The sequence below is a fragment of the Pungitius pungitius genome, chromosome 7 (genome assembly GCF_949316345.1).
Source record: "Pungitius pungitius chromosome 7, fPunPun2.1, whole genome shotgun sequence".
Lineage (NCBI taxonomy): Eukaryota > Metazoa > Chordata > Actinopteri > Perciformes > Gasterosteidae > Pungitius > Pungitius pungitius.
In genome coordinates, this window is record NC_084906.1 from 20,696,543 (window position 1) to 20,716,648 (window position 20,106).

The following is a 20,106-nucleotide window of genomic DNA, read 5'->3' on the forward strand; positions in this document are numbered from 1 at the left end:
AAAGTTGTGTTCTTTTTTGTAACTTCTATCTGTTGATAAAATGTTTTAAAACATTATTTTTAGGTTGAAATAAAATCCAATCACAAGGATTCACTGACGACGTGAGGTTGGGACTATTGACCAATCACAGCACGGCAAGGCGGGATGTAGTCTGGCTGTCGCTGGTTGTCAAGTTAGGTCGAGGAGTAGTTTATCTGGTTACTAGGCAGCGGTAACGGCTCCTGTTCACTTCTGAGAGGAAGACAACTATCCTCCCGACAATGGAGTCCTCGAGGTAACCAGTAGTTTCCTTGTTGGTTCCTACAATCATCCTCTCACACACATGTAGTTTATGGTCTGCTGAAACGTTCGCGTTTTGTCTAAGAGATCTCACTCTTAGCAATCGAAGCTAACTTGGGGGCTAAATGTCTACCAAAAAAAATCCCTCTTTATTTCTGTTACAGTGACTTTCGGGAAAAACTGCGGAAGAAAAGACGCGCTTTGCGAGAGACGTTAGTGAAAACCCAGAGAGAAGACGACACTCAGGTAATGAATGTTATCACAGGTGACCAACAGGAACCGTGTGAACTCATCCGGAGCTTTGTCAAGACTCAACGCGACCCAGAGGAGTCTCACACACACGCACGTCACATCACACGTCATTTAGCTGACGCTTTTATCCAAAGTGACGTACAATAAGTGCATTTCAACATAAAGATACAAACTCGGAACAACAAGAAAGTGCAATTTCATCAAAAAACACGCACACGCGCGGGTAGCAGAGCTTTTAACGCTTTGGTAAATATAATTATACTCGATAGGCTCTGGTTCCGTCCACCAAATTGAGAGGGGAGGAACTGCGAGCTACAATGAAGGTTGGTGTGTGTGTGTGTGTGTGTGTGTGCACGTGTGTGCGTGTTGCTTGCGCGTTGTAGTTTAGCCTGCAGGCTGTAGCTGCCTCCTCCTGTTTGTAGTGCTGCTGGCTGCTTAACACCAACATGTACTTCCTTCTTTCATTTAGTACAGATAGTATGCGTTGCTGTCTCGTCTGATGCTCGTGTGCCTTGTGTTGCACCAGGGGCCTCACAGCGGTGACCAAGATCCAGGAGAGACACTGAAACAGACGTTGAGGGCTCAGAGACAGAGGCGGAAGAAACAGGTACATCTTCCCTTTGCACCCTTTTCTGTCCATTAGCCCCACCTGGCTCCATCACGGTTCATATTTGTCCCATCTCATGGCACGCATCAGCTGCTCGACCGATCTCCGGCCCAGGAGACCCATGATGATGATGACGACGATGAAGATGTGGAGGAGATTGCCGCAATTCAGCACCACGGCGAAGACAAGGGATCGGCAGAGAAGGCAACCGACTCCGTGGGTTCGTCAAGACCTCCGACCGGATCTCAGATCGGTAAGTGTCCATGTTCTCCTCAACTCGCCTCTGTCCCTGACGTCATTTTTCTATATACCTTAAGCAGTATCAAAACAGTGCCGTAAGATTGTATTCTGCAGCCTGTAAGGATGTTTTAGTACACTCTATAGACTCGAGTCAAAAGTACATTAACCTCCCTGCATAAACCCAAACAACACCTTTGAGAAAGTTAGATATGGACTGAGTGTATATGAAAAAAGCCTAAGAAAATTGCTAATAATCACAGTCAATACCCACAAAATAGCCCCCAACACATGCAGTAGTAGTGATGTCACCACAGTTCAAAGGTGTGCTTTGTCTTCTAGGTGCCTCCTCAAGGGTCCATCTTACCCCCGACTCTCAGTTAGACAGCTTTGTTACACGTCGCCTGGAAGAGAGACTAAGAGCCGCCAGGGTAAATGCAAATGATTCCTTTATTGTTTTTTTTATTAAGATTATAAAAGATATGCCATTGCAAAACTAATGTATTTGCACATGGATTTAGAATGTTGAATCTTTTGTTCCAGTCTAAAGGGGAGACCCTCCAGCAGGAGGAGGCCCCCCTGCAGCCAGTCAGTCGCCTGCAGAGCCTCAGAGACAGAGACACTGTAACGAGGTTTGACCGAGAGGTGAGCATCCACCTTCAGCCGCGGCCCTCTAAGCACAGTGGTACCCGGTGGAGATCTCACTCCCAGTGTTTCACAGGTGGATCCAGAGCGAGCTGGAAGACACGATGACCCCCTGGTCCTCAGCAGTAGGATCAAGTTCAGAGAAGCACCAAGTCGGGTGAGGACGGAGACAAGATGGCAATGATGTTAAGAACAAATCGATTGTGTTTTATTTAATTGTTCCTTCTTCGTGAATACAGACTGAAAAGAGCCTGCCGACTGCTGAGGAGGCGTACAATTTCTTTACACTCGACTTTGAGCCAGACCCATTAGACGGTACTGAGAAGAAGAAAAGAGACAAACCGAGGAGAGCCGCCGAGGAGGATGGAGATGAAGAAGATGCTGAAGAGGAGGAAGATGCCGAAGACAACGTTCCACAGGAAAATGAAGACCAGGTAAGACACCGTCGACAGAGTGGTAAGAAATGAAGTGAAGTCGATTCTCAGCGCCTTGCGTCCTTCGTCCCGCCGCAGAGTGAGGAAGCCGCTCTCGTTCGAGACCAAGCGGACGATTTATTCGCAGTCGGACAATCGACACAGGACTTCCTGGAAGTGAGGAAAGCCGAGTACGTCGGGTACCGGAAGCGCGTTCAGCGGGAGAGCGGCTTCCTCTTCACGCCGAGCTTTCGAACAGGTACCACTTCTACCCTCTAATGACGCCGGGGGCATCCATGAGTTGTCAGCATCAACATCTTCTAACTCCCGCCGCCTGCCGCCGCCACAGCGCCGGCGTCCATCAAACTGCCTGAAAACACAAAGCCTCGTTATCTGGAGGACGAGGGTCTGTATGTCGGGGAGAGGCCTCCCGTGTCCCCGACCAACGAGAACATTCTGGAGAACCGCGTGTTGAAAATGGAGGAGGTGATTCTACCGGTGATCGGATCGCACGGCCTCCACGAGGTCTTTGAAATATACGTGTACACCAATATTTCTAATTCTACATTAAGGGAAAGAAATGGTTTGGCGATGACGGACGGATCATGGCTCTACCCGACCCCATAAAGGAATCCTCCACGAGACCCCCCCTCTTCCACATGGAGGAGGACCTGGACCCTGCTCTGCAACCTGTGTACAGGAAGGTCAGACTCACGGCCATCTTCACCATCTAAAGCAAAATATTGATTCTTTCTGTGGTGTGAGCTGGTACCAAATGGACCGGTACCGGTGGTTGGGGACCTCTGCCTTAAAGGATCTATGTCAGTTTAAATGATATATTTAGAATATTTTCTAATCTCTAATCTCTGCTCTACTCTGAAACACTGATGGCCTTCTAAAGAATAAGGTATAAAAGTAGCAATTCTTTCTTACATGGTACTTTCTGTGTTTTTGTTGAAGTCACCTATGAGGATTATTAACTATCATCCCATAACGCTTAAAGTGTTTTCACCCAGGTAAAAAAAAACATGATGAATCCCCAGGCCGAGTTTGAGTGTTTATCGTTCATGGTGGCTGTCACACGTTAAACCAGCAGTGTCACACCAACCTGAACTCGAGCAGACACATTACATTCCGCTGTGATCTTTATTTCCGGGTCCCGCGTGACGGCCGGTGCTGTTCGATCCCCTGCAGGCGCTCAAGTCCAAGAACGCCAACCTGTATATGGCTGGCACAGCGGACCCCGAGGGGGACTACCAGCTGGACGTGGACGTCTCCGGGCTGATCTTCTCCCATCACCCGCTCTTCAGTCGGGAGCACGTCCTGGGGGCCCGCCTGGCTCAGCTGTATGACCAGTACCTCACCAGGCAGGGCAATAATCTCACCAGCCACCTGACGGACAAGGTGGGCGTCAGCAGGCGGCTGTGGAACGTCCCTCAGTACACGCAGAGGGTGTTTTGTGTATCATCCAAACACAGCCACACATTGTGTGTTTCCTGTGTGCTTCAGTTGAAGGGGCTGCGAAGTGCTCTGCGCAATATACTCCAGATCCATGGCGGGGAGAGCCTCACTCCAGCGATGCTGCAGAGGATATCGGAGTACAGTCTGGAGGTTAGGTGAGCTCCCCAGATCCTCCGAGGCCCCTTCCACAAACACAAATCCCCCTTTTGAGAACCACGGCGAGCGTCCTCCCCTCTCTGACTCACAGGGAGACTCGGCAGCTGAGAGACAGCGAGCAGGAGAAAGACAGGACGCTGCTGAAGAACATAGTGAAGGTGTGGAAGGAGACCAAAGCCCTCAGGGACTTTCAGAAGTACACCAACACGCCCTATAAGCTCTTCCTCAGGAGGTAAATGTCCTCGTGCAGTTGTGTGGGTTGATGGACTCTGTCTGAAATGTGTGTGTCGTCTCGTGATGATTCTCCCCAATGGTCGTGTGATGTGTTCTTTTGTGTGTCCGCGCCGCAGAGAGCATGTGGACCAGGCGTCCGATGAGCGCGAGCACGAGGAGGAAATCCTCTCCGAGGTCGTGGAACTGGAGGCAGAGATGGAGGAGACTTACGAGAGAAAGCTGGTGGAGTACGAGAAACAGCTGGAGGAGTGGAAGCTCTGGAGGAGAAAACAGGTACCTACGAGAAACAGAGCGGTAGAACTCTAAAGAAAACTCTTCAAAACGCCTTTCCGATCAAAGCTAAAAACGGGTTGCTTTATTTTTTAGAGATAAGTGGATCTCAAAGATGCTTCAAACATATGGTGATCGTATAAAATATGATGCATCGATGTTACCGATTATACCAGCAAGCAGTGTGTGAATCTTGAATTTTAGTTTATAATCAAAAGAAACTCAAGGTATATATATATATATATATACATGTATATATATAATATATATATCCAGTCTGTTGTTTCTGTTTTAAATCCTATGTAATAGTTATACAGCTAGCAGATGTTTTCAAACGGATAACAGACAGCGTTTTGCCTGCTCATTTCAGTGTGCAAGCAAACTCTTTTGAGCAGAATAATTTGAAATAAATGATAACACACACACGTCATCTGTACTGTCAGAAAGCCAAAAAGAAGAAGAAGAGAAAGAAGAAGAAGAAGAAAGGTCAGGCACAGGACGACACGGATGAGGATGAAGAGCAGGGGGCGAGCGAATCAGACGCGCCCGCTGAGGAAGGCCCCCCCGAGCCGGAGCCCCCGGAGAGGCCCGACATGGCGTCTGTGGAGCAGCAGGTCAGAGAGAAGGCCTCCAGGATACGCAGGAAGCCCGGAGAGTCCATCCTGATCCCCGAGCTGTCTGCCTCTGGAAACATCACGGCCAGTGACCTTTGCCCCAGGTACGAGCAGCAGCTACGAGACACCGAGGTGACTCTACTACACCGTGGTTTCATTCACCCCCCCCCTCTTCTCTTGGCTGTAGGCCTGAAATGGCTCGTAGGGAGGACGTCTCCAAGCGCTCCCTTTTCATCAAGATCCTGTACAACAACAAAGAAGTGTCCCGGACGGACAGCCGCTCCCTGAACGCTGACTTCAGGGTCCACTTCGGACAGATTTTCAACCTCAAGATACTCAACTGTCCCCAAAGCATCAATCTGCAGGTAGAGAACAGTGAGCCTCATCGATGGATCCCAGCATGGAGAAATGGGGATAAATGAGAATGTGTGTGTGTGTGTGTGTGTGTGTGTGTGTGTGTGTGTGTGTGTGTGTGTGTGTGTGTGTGCAGCTGTTTGAGGAGCTCGGCTCGTCATGCTCCCTCCTGGCTCAGGTGTTTCTTCCGGTTCCGGACCCCTCCGTGGTGACGAGCATCGTCCCCGTGGAGGAATACGAGTTCAGCAGCAACCAGCGAGTGATGTTCGACCACGAGGGCGTCGGCAGCGGTAAACCCCCCCCCCCCCCCCCTCCCCCCCCCCCCCGTTTCAGGCGTAATGTCTTTGTCTCACTGTGGTTCACAGCGGCCCCGTTTGTCCCCCGTCCCCTCCAGACGTGCCGCTGTCCTTCGAGGCCGACGGCGGCAACAAGCAGACCCTGCTGACCTCGGGGAAGGTGTCGTGCTCAGTCTGCTGGGGGTCCGGGGAGGACGGCGTGCCACTGGCCCCTCCGGCGTCTCAACACCCCGGCGCCGCACACGGGTACGGCCCCTTTGCTTCATGTTCAACGTGTGGCTTCAGACTTGGTTGAGACTTTTTGGTTTTAATCCCTCTTCTTCTCTTGTTCTCAGTGGACCGGGGCGCCTCGACGCCGTCACATTTATTGGGGCGTCTGGACTGTACGACATGAAAAAAATTGGGGAGTGGGCCACGCAGTCACGGCTGGACCCCAACGACCCCAAAAACGCCTCCATCATGCAGCTGCTGAAGGTGCGTATGACAATAAAGTCTTCGAAACACTTGGCCCCTGTCTCTGAACCTGTGCCCCCGCCCCCCTTCCCCCCCCCAGGTGGCCAGCAGTGGGGAGGTCACGGCGCCGGAGTACTTCCGCCTGGAGCAGCTGCAGGAGGAGTTTAACTTTGTCACCGACGAAGAGCTGGAGAGCTCCAAAAGATTCCGCCTGCTCCGTCTCAGGAACCAGGAAGTGGCCGAGTTCCGAAATTACAAGTTTGTTCCTGCTCTGGAGAAGGAGGTCGCTGACAAAGTGTTCCAGGTGCGGCTTGCTGGCGCCACGGTGGAGAGCGCGCACGTGTGCACGAGGCTGAATGAGAGTAACTCTGGTGTCCTTTTGGCACGACAATGATTTCAGGATTATGAAAAGAGACTGAGAGAAGGAGAGCGAGTCGACACTAAAGAACATCTGGATTCACACAGAGCTTTGGTAGCCAAATACCTGCAGAAGGTGAGAAGTTCTGTGATTTGTAATATTCTCCCGATAGTCGGTACGTAATAGATTCTTTCTCGATGTATCGGTTCAAAGCGCGTTTGTTGTGGTTTTCCATCAGATCCGAGAGTCTGTCGCCAACAGGTTTGTTCTGGCCAAGCATCACTACCTCCTCTCCGACCTGGTGATAGAGGAGGAGATACCGAGCATCGGGTACGTACCTCCATCCACTGGTCCCTCTTCATTCTCGTGCTTCGCATGCTACTGTGTTTCTTTACTGAAAGCGTCCTTCGCTTATTCCTCTCTTTGCATCGGGTCGTGTTACTTTACATGTTCTTTTTTTATTATTGAAAGTAAATGTTTTCCAAAACTTCTCTGTTCCGTTTTTCTGCTTTAACAGTGGTGCAGGTCCAGGGTATGACTTTCTTTCTTTTTCTCCCACGTGTGTCCCTGCTTTTCCACTTAGTTTGAAACCTCAATAGTTCATTAGAGACCATAGACCTTTTGTATTCAGTCCTTTCACAGTTTATTTCACCAACTGTGTCATTTTTAGGGAGGTTTACCCAAAACATTATGATGAATCTTAAGTGTAATTAAGATTTGGTAAAAATAACTTTTGCTAATTTACTCAGATCCTCCAGACTTCAGTAAAAGTTCTGCTGCCACACTGTGAAAATACACTGTCATAAGTCAAGTCCTGAATCAAAAATGTAGTTTAAATGAGCAAATCGCACCCCCCCCTTCCCCTTGTTGGTTGTTGACTAAGTGATCTCCGCCATTCAAGGATTCTGGGAGTGAACCTTTTCAAGCTGGCTGAGCCCAAGCGTCCGCTGAGGCCTCAGAGGAAAGAGAGGAAGAAGGTGACGGCTCAGAATCTGTCCGACGGAGACATCCGGCTGCTCATCAACATCCTGAGAGCCTACGACCTCCCCGTCCGCCGCCCGCACAGCAAGTGAGCGCTCTGCGACGGAGCCACGCCGCCGCATCGCTGCGGTTGCGCGTTTGTACGACGCGTTTCAGATTTTTTTTTTTTTTTTACGATGCGTTTTTTTTCTCTCTCTCTCTCTCCAGTAAAGCCGGCCCGTCTCAGAGCGCCCCCCAGGGCAGCGATTGGCTCACGAGTCAGGTACAGCGCAGCTTCCCTCTCCGTCACAGCTGACTGGCAGCAGGGGATCGGCGTCATGTAACAGGTGTTTTTGTTCCTCTGTCGTCAGGTGCAAGTGACGCCCTTTGTGGAGGTTTCCTTCCAGCGCACCGTGCTCCAAACGACCACAGCCGAAGGCCCGAACCCCTGCTGGAACGAGGAGCTGCAGCTACCGTTCAGGTGACCTTTCTAGTTTTTATTGCTACTCGCTGCTAATCTGCTTCATCCACTGAAATACCTTGACATGTCAAACTCGTCTCCTTCTCGTCAGTGCTCCAAATGGGGACTACAGTGCTGCCGCCTTGCAATCAGTCCGAGACGAAGTCTTCATCAACATATTTGATGAGGTGGTCTATGAAACCGGAGTGGTGAGTGAAACCTTTTTCTCTCCGGTGTTATTGGCTCTTTTGCTTCATGACCCGAGCCGCCTCTGCTCCTCAGAATGACAAAGACGGAGGCAAATCCATACACACCCGGGTGGAGAAGCACTGGCTGGGCTGCGTCAAGATCCCATTCAGCACCATCTACTCTCAGTCACGGGTGAGATTCCCTCACCGACTGACCAGCCCGCGGGCGCCGGAGCAGCTGACCGATGTTTTCTGCGTCCGACAGATCGACGGAACATTCAAGGTCAACACGCCGGCGGTGCTGCTGGGCTACAGCAAGGAGCGCAGCCACGGCTACAGCAGCGGCTACAACACCGTGCAGAGCGTGAGCGAGGGAGCCTTCGTCACACTCTTCATCACCATCGAGCCTCAGCTGGTGCCGGGGGAGTCGGTGCGGGAAAAGGTGGGTTGGGGGTTTGATGCTTGGTGGTGCAGCTGGTCTGTCTTGGTTCATGTGAGTCTTTAAGGATTCAAGGGTCGTATGCAAACCCATCAGCGCGCACCTCCTCTGGTCCAATCAGAATCCAGCTCCTCTGGTCCAATCAGAATCCACCTCCTCTGGTCCCCTCACATACCTATGTCCAATTTGTTATCACCTGTGTTCACATGCTCTTCATAAGTAGCTAGTTATGCATCCGTGTGTTAATTTGCTCTCATGTTTGTCCTTCTTTTGTGCTCTTTTTATTCGCTTTGCTCTGCTTCATAACGCTAGATTATGGAGCTGAAGGTAAACTGTCCACTCAAACACCTCCTTCCACGCCCAGATCATTCCTGATCCACCGTGCTTCCACCGCCGTGACCTTTTGACCTTTGCTCTGCCTCAGTTTGACAGCCAGGAGGACGAGCGTCTCCTGCAGGCCTCGGAGAAGTTTGAGCGGGACGCGGCGCGGGACCACCCGGGCCGGCCCTGCGTCACCGCCGTCATCGACCTCAACGGGAAGACGGTCTTCGTCACGCGATACATTCACCCGCTCAACCCCCCCCAGCAGCTGCTGGACGCCTTCCCCAACAACTCCCAGGACACCGCGGTCAGTCGCTCCGCAGCAACATCGGCTTCGGCCTGTGTTTAGTGAGCGGATCGCAGTCACTGGAGCCCCTCTCTCCTTTCCACAGAACCTGGTGGCCAGATTCGTGTCGCTCATCCCGTCTCTGCCGGACAGGGTGTCGTTCGCCGGCGCCTGTGACCTGTGGAGCACCTGCGACGTGAGTGAACTCTCTGGCAGGTGTTGTGATTTGAAGAGGAGGGAAGTGGCAAATCTCACTGGGACTCGTCTTCTTGTTTTTTTCAGCAATTCCTCACCCTCCTCGCGGGAGATGAGGAAGAACACGCCGTGCTGCTGTGCAACTACTTCCTGTCTATGGGCAGGAAAGCCTGGCTTATGATTGGCACCGCTATACCAGAGGTGTGTGACCTTCACCCATTCACAGCGATGCCCCTACATGGAGCGCACGTTCATAAATGTGTTGTTTTACATATTTGTGCTTGATGTGAGTTGATGTTTCATTCATATGAAAACAACGCAGCGCCTTTTGAGGGTCTTTCTGCAGCGGCTCTGATACTTTGTATTGTCTTTTATTTTGAAAGGGACCCACGGCATACGTCCTGACCTTGGAGCAGAACCGATACCTGATCTGGAATCCCAGCAGCGGTCAGTTCTACCGACAGTACGACACCTTCTGCCCGCTCACTGTAGTCGGCTGCCTGGTCAACGACGAAAATGTGAGTGAAGATCAACCCGTTAAATGGCATCAAATCACCACTTTTCGAGTATCGTCTCCCTTTTGGAATGCAGCACGTTATTTTGAATAACTTTTCTTTCAGGTGTGGTTGAACGTTCAAGGCTACACGTCACCCATGACGATGAGTTTCGACACCACCAAGGCAAATTTGTGGAAGCCGTTCTTCTCGCAATCCTTCCCGAACCCCGGGCTGCCGAGTGTACAAGTCAGTGACAATTCATGAACGATCTCCATGCTTGTTTGCTGGTTTTCTTTTACCGTTTAACTCTCTCCAGCCCGAGGCGCTGGTGTACCGGCGCACAGACAAAGCCGCCGCGGCAGAGCTTCAGGACAGGCAAGTTACCGCCGCCGCCGCCGCCGTGTGGAGGCCTCCATCACACGCGAGGCAGAACGTTCACCGTTCCCTCTCTGCGCAGGATCGAGAAGATCCTGAAGGAGAAGATCAGGGAGTGGCGCCCTCGTCACCCCACCCGCTGGAACCGCTACTGCACCTCCACCCTGAAGCAGTTCCTGCCCAAGCTGGAGCAGAGCGGGGGGCGGGACGTGGCCGAGGGTCACCGCCACGAGCTGCAAAGCCTGCTGGGAGACATCACGGCAAGTCTGGACGACGCCATCGGCCGTTAGTTGAACATTCCAATGACGAGCTGCCCTCGGCGAATGACTGTCTGTGCTTCATCCTCTCAGATCTCGGGGTTCCCCCTGCATCTGCCCTTCTCCGAGATCCGGCCCATCGTGGAGGCAGTGCACAGCACCGGGGTCCACAACGTCCACGCCTCAAACGTGGAGTTTGCCCTGGCCGTGTACGTGCACCCGTACCCGAATAACGTGCTCTCCGTGTGGGTGTACCTGGCCTCGCTGGTGCGCACGTGAGACGCACTCCTCTTGCTGCAAAACAATCACTGCTCTGACTGTTTTTAGATAAATGACACAGCACTTGACACGCCATTGTCAGGCTATTGCATTTTTATATTTATATATATATTTGTGTATGTATATACAATGGATGTCTTATCTTTGTATTACACAGTTTGATATCCGCATAAAGGATCATTAAACCCCACTTTTCTACTTGTTGTTTTGTTGTACTTGACTCTGAGAATATCTGAGACTATTTGTGTAAAAGCTTTAATATTTTACATTATTGAAATCAATTTACAACATTTCATTAATGTATGTTGGCATAGTGATGTGTAAGGTTTTTGTGTGTATGATAGTATGTTTATTTATGACTGAAATAATGTTTGTTGATTGTAAACCTGTTAAATATATGCCATACCGAAAGGACAGCACAGTCTCAGAAGAGAAATAGATGCTTTCATTGACACAGGCAATTCAATTGAAAAGAACTTTATTCATGAGCCTCACTGGAACAAAAACGTGGGGACAAAGCAGTCGTTTGTCACATAAATGAAACGAAGGGCCACAGAACAATTGGATCCTGCGTGATGCACAACAGTGTCAACACCAACAAAGGAAATAAGAGTGTGTTTGTAACTGAACTCTTTATATCAGTGTGCCGGGTTGTATCAAATCATTCGGTGCCACGTTGTTCATTTTACTCAAATGAAAAATTACTTTTAAGAAAGTACCACATGGGTTTCAGGATCACTGACAGTAAAGCTGCTTTGCATTAACAAGGGAAAAGACTGCATTCCACCAAGGATGCTTTTATACATTTATACATGTGTATACATTATTCATAAGTATGCAGTTCATAACTACATCTCAGTTATTATCATTTAAATGTACCACTACCGCCGCCGTGAGACATCCAGCCTTTATATATATCTCTATGGTTGGTACATCTTGCCCCCCACGACCCACCATTAGGATCATTCACACTGCTCTTCTTCGCTGGAAAACATTAGAATCAAGATAACCGATTGGCCAGCGCACAGGATTTGGCGCAAATCAGGTTAACGGCAACACGGTGTCAAGCGGATGCATGGCCAATCCCAGCGCTTGAATGTTGCACAGGGCGGGTCTTACGAAGACTGGCCACGCCTCCTGGTTTGAGGGGTATCTGCGGCTGTGTGGCTGACGGACTGAGGTTACTGTGTGTGTAAAGATGGCTCCCTTTCCGGACGAGGTGGATGTTTTTACTGGCCCACACTGGCGAATGAAGCAACTGGTGGGCCTTTACTGCGAAAAGGTGTGTATTAATAGAAGTCAGATGTATATTTAGTGTATATTTAAAAAAGTGAATACACGACGTTACAACGGACGGGTGACGCCAGCTAGCATGTACGCTAGCTAGCATCCATCACATGAACTCTTGTTATGGCTGTTTGGCAGCTGAGTGGTTCTACTTAAGAACCGTTTAGTGTAGTTAGCGTGGTGGTTTGAATATATGTTTAGTTAGCCAACACTTTGCATCACGTATTGTGTTGCTTGTGTTACTCTTTCAAGCACCAGTCCTCTACGACACTAACGCTTGCTAACTGCTTTTAGCTAACGTTGACTATCTTACGACAGCTTGTTATGCAACATGCTGTAAGCTTCACAACTCTGTTTTACCTGAAACTAACGGTGTAAAAAAACATTGAAAATGTTCCTGCAGTTTGTGGAATGCGTGAGATCAAGATAAACTGCGTTAACTAAATTAGCGAGCTTCACCAAAACATCCACTGCTCCCACTACGTGTTATACTTTAACAGTTTTTAATGCACCAACAAGTATTTTCATATCTATGTATATAATCCACAACCATACAGTTACTTCAGTGTTTATTAATTTTCTCTATTTACACATCTGACACTTGACTTGTATGAGTTTTGTCTGTATCGTATTATTATTATTATTATTATTATACACCTATTTCGAACTGTATTGCGTCTAAGTTGTGCCCTGGAAACCGCAAGGTTGTAAAAAAAAACATGGGTGAAAATGCTATGTAAGTCGCTTTGGATAAAAGCGTCAGCTAAATGGTGTATTATTGTATTTTCTTCAAGTTCCTTGAAGTGTGCAAACATACATTGTTTACCCTGATTCTGATAATGTGATAACGATGAAGCATGTCGCACTGTGTGACCCAATTGTTCCTTGTTTTTTCCACAGCTGTCAAAAACCAACTTCTCCAACAACAATGATTTCCGCTCATTTCTTCAGTCCCTGTGCGCCACCTTCAAGGAGTTCAAGATGCACGAACAAATCGAGAACAAGTACATCATCGACCTGTTGCAGCAGCGCTGCTGCACCGTGTACAACGTGCACTCCGACAACAAGCTCTCAGAGATGTTGTCCCTCTTCGAAAAGGGGTTGCACAACGTCAAGGTGAATATGGCTATATACCTAGATTTTACTGAAAGGGAAAAGCACTCGTGTTCTGCAGAGCTCAGCTGGTAGTTGATGCTCAATAGTCTCTAACAATCAACCGCATCAGGGTTGGTGTTGTTTTTAAATATACAATTTAAATGTAAACATCTATCTTTTTAAGAAGTAGTTGGCACATTTTTATTTTCCATCATTATAGAACCAACCATAAGAAAGTCATTGTCAAAATGATGAGACCTTATAAACCTGAGATTTCAAGTATTAGAAGTTCTGAAGCATAAAGAAGTGGGCTGAATTGTAAAATAAAAGCAGCTTTGTTTTGTGATCTGATAACAAGAGAAAAGGGAAAACCAAAAATGGGACTTTCCAGAATTATGCAATCGTCTAAATCCTACATTCTGCTCTGTCCCGTCTGTTTTGGAACAACGGAGAAGACCTCTTTTAGACCCCTCCTCAGTTTGCAGGATATTAGAATCTGAAAAGGTTTTATGAACATCTAGTTATGAAAATATTATACAGGTGAATTGATCGTTTCTATGTTTTTGTCAGAGTGAATACGAGCAGCTTAACTACGCCCGGCAGCTGAAGGAGCGACTAGAAGCTTTCACACAGGACTTTCTGCCCCACATGAAAGAGGAAGAAGAGGTATATTCCTTATTATTGATAATGTAAATTTATTATTCTATCGAATGTGTTCCTAAACAACAACGGAAAAAAACAAACAGTCAAGCCGTTGACTGAGGAGTTCTGTTGCAGGTGTTTCAGCCGATGCTCATGCAGCACTTCACCTACGAGGAGCTCAAGGACATCAAGAAGCAGGTGATCGCGCAGCACTGCAGCCAGAACCAATGGGACTGTGCCGCCGAGGTGCTGAAGGGCTTCAGCTTGTGGAGCCAGGCGGAGGAGCTGCAGAAGGCCTTTAAGTACGCCGACCACGAGAAGACCGATTACGGTGAGTGGATGGAAACCGGCCTCAATCCTAATTTAAATTGGTCAATCATGCGTTTTTGAGTAAGCAAAGTGCTTTTGTTGTCCTCCTCAGACCTGGAAAAGAAGAGGAATTCGTCAACCCACATTTCCCAGCTTCCTACTGAAATCATGCTGAGGCTCTTCCAGTATTTGGGCCCCGAACACCTGTGTCGCTGCAGTCAGGTGTGCAGCTCCTGGTCCGACTTGGCCAAGACCGGCTCCCTGTGGAGACACCTGTACCCCGTCCACTGGGCCAGAGGTACGCCGGTGCTGTGGAACTAAATATGGTCCACTCGGCCCAATGAGGCTTGACTGCATTTAAGTAGGTGGTGGTGGTAAAGATTCCCTCTTCTGTAGGTGATTATTACAGAGGCCCCCCGGGGGACCTGGACCAGGAGCCGGATGACGAGTGGGTGAAGAGTCTGCAGAACGAGGGGCGGGCCTATCAGGAGTGGGACGAGGACGCCGACGTCGACGAGTCTGGTGAGCCAAGTTCTTCCTTCTTAATGTTTGTTTATGGTGAAGCATCGTGACTTTTATCTTTAGATCAGCCTCTGAAATGAGTTTTACAGATAATTCATCTTATGGGGTGGAATTTGCTTCTTGGCATTTTTGTCTTTTTGTACCAAAGAGGCTGTCGTTAACCTGCACAATGCAGAAAACTAACTAGACCTCAAATTGGATGCTAATGCAGACATGAAGGTAGAAATAATCATTTATTTAGTAAATAAATACATTTATAAAAATATTTTTATTATTATTTTATATAAATATTTGTATTTACAAAGTGCTTCACAGTAAACCCATACAAGCAAATAACTTCTAAAACGACTAAACGTTAGCGTAGCCAAAGACTCATCTTTATCATCATCATCATCATCATTATTATTATTATTATTATTAATAATAGTCCCTGTTCTTTCACTGTCTCTACAGACGAGTCGAGCCTCACAACGAGCTCCCTGGCGATCGACACCGCTCAGCGGGAGAAGAGGCTTCTGGACGGGATCATCCAGAACCTTCTCCCGGCCGTGGGCCCGTCCGTCAGGTCCATCGTTCTGGCGTACAGCTCTACGGTCTCGAGTAAAATGGTACAGAATCTCTTTTTTTGTGACTCTCTAATCTCTCAGATTGTGTAAATCCCGTCTGAGCTGCGATGTGTTTATGGCCTCTTGTCAGCTGCGCCAGATCCTCAGCCTCTGCCCCAACATCACTCACCTGGACCTGACCCAGACCGATGTGACCGATTGTGCGTTTGACAGGTGAATATCAGAAGTCCTCCCGGTCCGTTGTATTTATCTTACGCCCCGTGGGGGGGGTGGAACTCACGGCCGCTGCTCCTCCTCCTCTTTCAGCTGGTCGTCTCTCGGCGCTTGTCTCTCCCTGGAGCACCTGGATCTGTCGGGGTGCGAGAAGATCACCGACCACACCCTGAAGAAGCTCTCCGTGGGGCTCGGCGACCTCACCTCCTCCAGCTGCTTCGACCGGCGCTCGGACCGGCGGGCCAAGCTCCTCAAGAGCTCCCCCATCGCCATCACGCTGACGGAGGAGAGGAACCTGCATCCGGCGGAGGCGCCGTGGCGGCGGCGGCGGCGCCAGGCCCTCGTTTTCAAGCCGGGGGCCGACCGCCCCCCGACGCAAGTGTGGGTCCTGAGCCCCTCGGACCTCGCCGACATCGAGGACGCGGCGGAGTGGGGCCGGCGCGGCGGGGTGTCCGTCCCCGTGGAGACGCAGCTGGAGGGGAGCTCGTGCTGCTGCAGGAGCAGCGGCGGGAGGCGCGGCGGGCACAGGACCGGCTCCGGCGCCTCCTTCCTGCATCAGCAGTACGCCAGCGTGCCGGGGGAAATGTTCTGCGGTCACTCCACCTGCTGCGCCGGCGACGCGCCCCTCAGGACTTTTGCCGGGCCGCGGCGCGAGCCCGGCGCCAGCAGGAGCGGCGCCGCAGAGTTTCGGACTAAATGCTCCTCTTTCGGGGGCCTGCGGTGCCCGGAGCGGGACAACAGGACTGAGCGGTCCGAGGCCACGCGCCCGCTGAGGTTTCTCAGTCTCTCCGGATGTTATCAAGTCACAGACCTGGGCCTGAGGTAAACATCCTTTTACGCCTCTAAACAGTACGAGATGTCGGCGTGATGAATGACGTCGTCTTTGATCACGCTGAGAAAAACGTGTTTTTGATCGGCTTCCTTTTTCTAAAACCACATTTAGTGGTGTGTTGTTGTCGTTGTTGTTGTTGTTGCGGTGCAGCGGCCAAACTCGTGTTTGTCTTATCTTTGTAAACTCTGGAAATCTTCGTCACGCAGTCAACTGAAAATGAAGAATTTTCCGATTGGGTTCCCATCGGATGTTTTTGAGAGAACGATGTTGTGCCAAACGTTACCATGGATCACGGTGCGCACGTTGCTACACCTGTAACCGTGTGTGTGTGTGTGTGTGTGTTTTAGGGCCGTGTCGCAGCGGGGAGGGCTTCCTTTCCTGGAGCATCTCAACTTGTCGGGCTGCCTCTTCATCACTGAGGTGGGGCTGCGGGAACTGGTGTCCGCCTGTCCTTCCCTCAATGACGAGCACTTCTATTACTGCGACAACATCAACGGTAACGAGTGACAGCAACCTGCGCCGTGTAAACAATCCCAGCGCTGCCTAAAGCTCCCGTTATTTTTTCCCGCAATTGACGCTGCCCAGAAAAAATGAGCTAATTATCATGTCCCGGAATTTCTGTAATGTGACTCCAAGTTGGTAAATAGTTCACTCGATTTCCCCCCCGGTAGACTTATAAATATCACTGATGGTTAGAGAAATAATCATGTATTTAAGAAGTGGACCTCATCATCACTATGTGACATTTTGGTTGTTTTGATGGGATGTTAAAAAGCATTTTGGCCTTTACCATCTTGTTTTCTGCAACCAGTGACCATATTTGGACTGTGGAGGACGTAGAGACTAATCACCTTGTTGCCCCGCCCTAAAGCGCCCCCTGCTTCATGGTCTATTTGACTCTACACGGGCCATCATTTACTAAATGACCAAAGGGCTGTAGTGAAGAAGACTTCAATGTTGACTGAGGGAATAAATCAAGAGAGAAGTAGTCATTTTCTCAGACTTCTCTGGGACCAGACGCCCCCTGCTGGTCACCAAAGAGAATGCAGCTTTAACACATGATTCAGAGCTGGGGTGTTGCCTGCTGGGACAAATGTGTTTTTCCTTTTTTTCTGGTGAACTGTCCCTTTTTTTTTCTTTTTTCCAACCAATGTGAATTTGTCCCGATTTTAAAAGATGTTGTGAGCACTTTTATCTTAATGTGTTCCAGTTGTAACAATCTTCCCAGCTGCATAGCATGTGTCTTAGTGTAAGTAACAGGTGCTTCTGAGGTGGAAGGTAAGTAGGCATTACAGTAGCTGGTATGACGCCGTCAGTATTCACTTTAATTGTGTTTACGTATTTAAAACGTAGCGCTCTTTTATTCTAGTCTGTGTGTCCTGTAGCCCGTTGGATGAGCAGCGCGCTGTGTTTCTCTGCAGGTCCTCACGCCGACACGGCCAGCGGCTGCCAGAACCTGCAGTGTGGCTTCAGGGCCTGCTGCCGCTCCGGAGAGTGACCCGGCCTCCGGCGCCCTCCTCCAAGCAAATAATTACACCGCTCTCTTATTATTGCACTTTATCCTGGGAATACCGGTTTCTGTAAATCTGTCACTTCAAAAATGTTTCTGGATGAAACTGTAATTATTATTTTTTTCCTCTTGTCATTTTCATTTCCATCTATATTAAATGGGAATAATCTTCATAGGAAAGGAAAACACAAAGGTGTAGTGATGGATTTGAAGTGTATATTCTCTTTTTCGTTGGGTTATAAAAAAATAAACTAGTGAAGCGTAACCAGCAAGTACTTTGTTTTCTGTGATCAAACCATGTTTATTTTCTCACTGAGTTGGTTAATTCTTATTCTCCCTCTGCCATGTGCTCTGTAGTTTGATTTATCCTCTCAGCAACATGCGCTCATCATCAGTTAATAAACACGTTCATTTATCGGAGAGGAAAAATTAAAGCTGACGGTCAAAATGAACTTTGTTACTTTGACGATTGCTTCACTGTTGATGTTGACACGGTAACCATTCAATTAAGAAAAGGATGACCACCACGCGAAACCACCAACACAGATTTGATTTGATTTATTTTTTTATTTTCTATATGACCTCCAATATTGAGGCAAATAAGTGGACCAATGTCCACGTGAGTCGGATTTTTAATACATGCATTTCACCGAAAGGGGAATAAATCCATATAATATATAATAAATCCAGAATAAAGACCTATATTCTGTTTGGGGAGCAGAACATAATATATATATATAAAAAAAAAATTGACCCTACATATTTTGACTTTTTTCACAATATTTTTTTCCCATGACATGACTGGAATGATCTTAGATGGAGCAACCTACACGTCCCTGTCACTAATGCCAAATGCCCCAAATTTCTGTACTTTAAACCGTATCTGGGTTCAACCCTCAAGGGACATGGTGGCTCTTCCTAAATCCTTTTTTAGTTTTGGGTAACTGACATTTATAAAAAATCATAATGGGATATTGCCCCAGAGACGGATTGGTGCATCTTGGAGGATCAACCATGCTTTTCATCCTTCCTGCATTGGTAAAGGCTCCTTCTTGCACCCCTACACTACCAGTCCTGGTCACATTTTGGCAACTTTGATTCTCCTATTTAACCTTGAGCATGTGAGTTAAACTTTAAAACTCTTTTAAATGCTATTTCCACATCTGGGCTTGAACCCACAGCCTTCAAGTGCAGTGCAGGCTTATGTCAGCAGCTCTTCCTCTGTGCTACTTCACCACACACTAACCAACCCTTTGATTGTTGTATTTAACCTTGAGATTGCTACTCAAAACTGAAGTAAAGCCAAAGGCTCAAACCCAAGACTGGGCTTGAACCCACAACCTACAGGGCAAGGATTGCTACTCAAACCTCAAAACTCTTTCAAAGCAGAAGTGATGTCTGCATGAAGGGGCATGAACCCACAACCTCAGACAGCAGGTTGGAGCCTGCAGCCCTTCAGTTGTTCCCTTGTGCTATTCAAGCACATGCCTCATTGGGTCCGTTTCTCATATTAGACCTTGGGATTGTTTACTAAACCTCAAAACTGTTTCAAAGTTTACAGTTTGAAGCCCTGACTGCAACCAAACCCTCCTTCTGAGAGAGCAGGTTTGAACTGAGGATCCTCCACACTTCAGCCTTCCTGCTATCTCCCTGCACTGTTCCACCACACACCTGTTGATGCTTTTGAATCCAACCTCAATTCTCATAGATTCTCAGGCTGGAATCCACAACCGTTCCATACCGTTATAATAGAATTGCAGGTCAAGTAAAGTCATATAATGGCATTTCTAATAAAGCCCTAGTTGATTTCACTACTTTTATGCTGTGATCCTTATTTCACTTTTTTCGACATGTGTGCTGAGGCCCGCGTGTGAATTGAGAGGATCCATACCGACTCCCCTATGGATCTAAACCAGTCTGAGGGTCCTCCTTAGCTGAGTGGAGAATAAATCCCGGAAGAAATAAACACGTTCGACACACGGCACCTTGAGGAGAGAGAATCAAATCCCAAATGTGGATCAGGAAGGTCAGCTTTGATTTCACTAGAGACACCAGAACTCACGATGATTCAGTGTCACTGTTTAATTTAAAAATGTATATATACATAATTTTCATATTTTCATTATTTCAATAATTAGCTATAATAAATGGTATTATATGTTTACAATTAAATATATCCAGTTATTATTGTGACTGCTATAGGATAACAACTAAAAGTATATAAAGGGTATTTAGTATAAGGGT

The 20,106-nt window shown here is 48.3% G+C and overlaps 2 protein-coding genes across 4 annotated transcripts; both read left to right on the forward strand.

Annotated features, from left to right (window-relative positions):
* The first annotated feature begins 189 nt into the window (after window positions 1-189).
* Window positions 190-11,076, forward strand: cc2d2a (coiled-coil and C2 domain containing 2A). Of its 3 annotated transcripts, XM_037470432.2 has the most exons (39): window positions 190-274; window positions 444-525; window positions 801-854; window positions 1,058-1,138; window positions 1,229-1,391; window positions 1,718-1,806; window positions 1,919-2,020; window positions 2,097-2,177; window positions 2,260-2,454; window positions 2,533-2,692; window positions 2,783-2,919; window positions 3,006-3,137; window positions 3,628-3,837; window positions 3,943-4,049; window positions 4,142-4,282; window positions 4,401-4,557; window positions 4,998-5,272; window positions 5,356-5,533; window positions 5,659-5,812; window positions 5,917-6,064; window positions 6,154-6,292; window positions 6,372-6,575; window positions 6,672-6,764; window positions 6,868-6,959; window positions 7,531-7,698; window positions 7,818-7,872; window positions 7,961-8,070; window positions 8,162-8,258; window positions 8,332-8,430; window positions 8,503-8,679; window positions 8,989-9,003; window positions 9,101-9,304; window positions 9,390-9,479; window positions 9,566-9,679; window positions 9,862-9,996; window positions 10,099-10,221; window positions 10,292-10,350; window positions 10,433-10,610; window positions 10,701-11,076. In XM_037470432.2, exons 1-39 carry the CDS (start codon window positions 261-263, stop codon window positions 10,884-10,886), a joined length of 4,998 nt encoding a protein of 1,665 aa, XP_037326329.2. In that variant the 5' UTR covers window positions 190-260; the 3' UTR covers window positions 10,887-11,076. The 3 variants fall into 3 exon arrangements, with proteins under 3 accessions (XP_037326329.2, XP_037326330.2, XP_037326333.2); XM_037470433.2 differs by lacking the exon at window positions 8,989-9,003; XM_037470436.2 differs by lacking the exon at window positions 801-854.
* Window positions 11,077-12,014: 938 nt separating this feature from the next.
* fbxl5 (F-box and leucine-rich repeat protein 5) lies at window positions 12,015-19,678 on the forward strand. The gene is made up of 11 exons (XM_037470200.2): window positions 12,015-12,168; window positions 13,074-13,289; window positions 13,839-13,934; window positions 14,046-14,241; window positions 14,332-14,517; window positions 14,616-14,741; window positions 15,195-15,349; window positions 15,438-15,520; window positions 15,614-16,342; window positions 16,700-16,848; window positions 17,774-19,678. Exons 1-11 carry the CDS (start codon window positions 12,085-12,087, stop codon window positions 17,848-17,850), a joined length of 2,097 nt encoding a protein of 698 aa, XP_037326097.2. The 5' UTR covers window positions 12,015-12,084; the 3' UTR covers window positions 17,851-19,678.
* The last annotated feature ends 428 nt before the right edge of the window (window positions 19,679-20,106 follow it).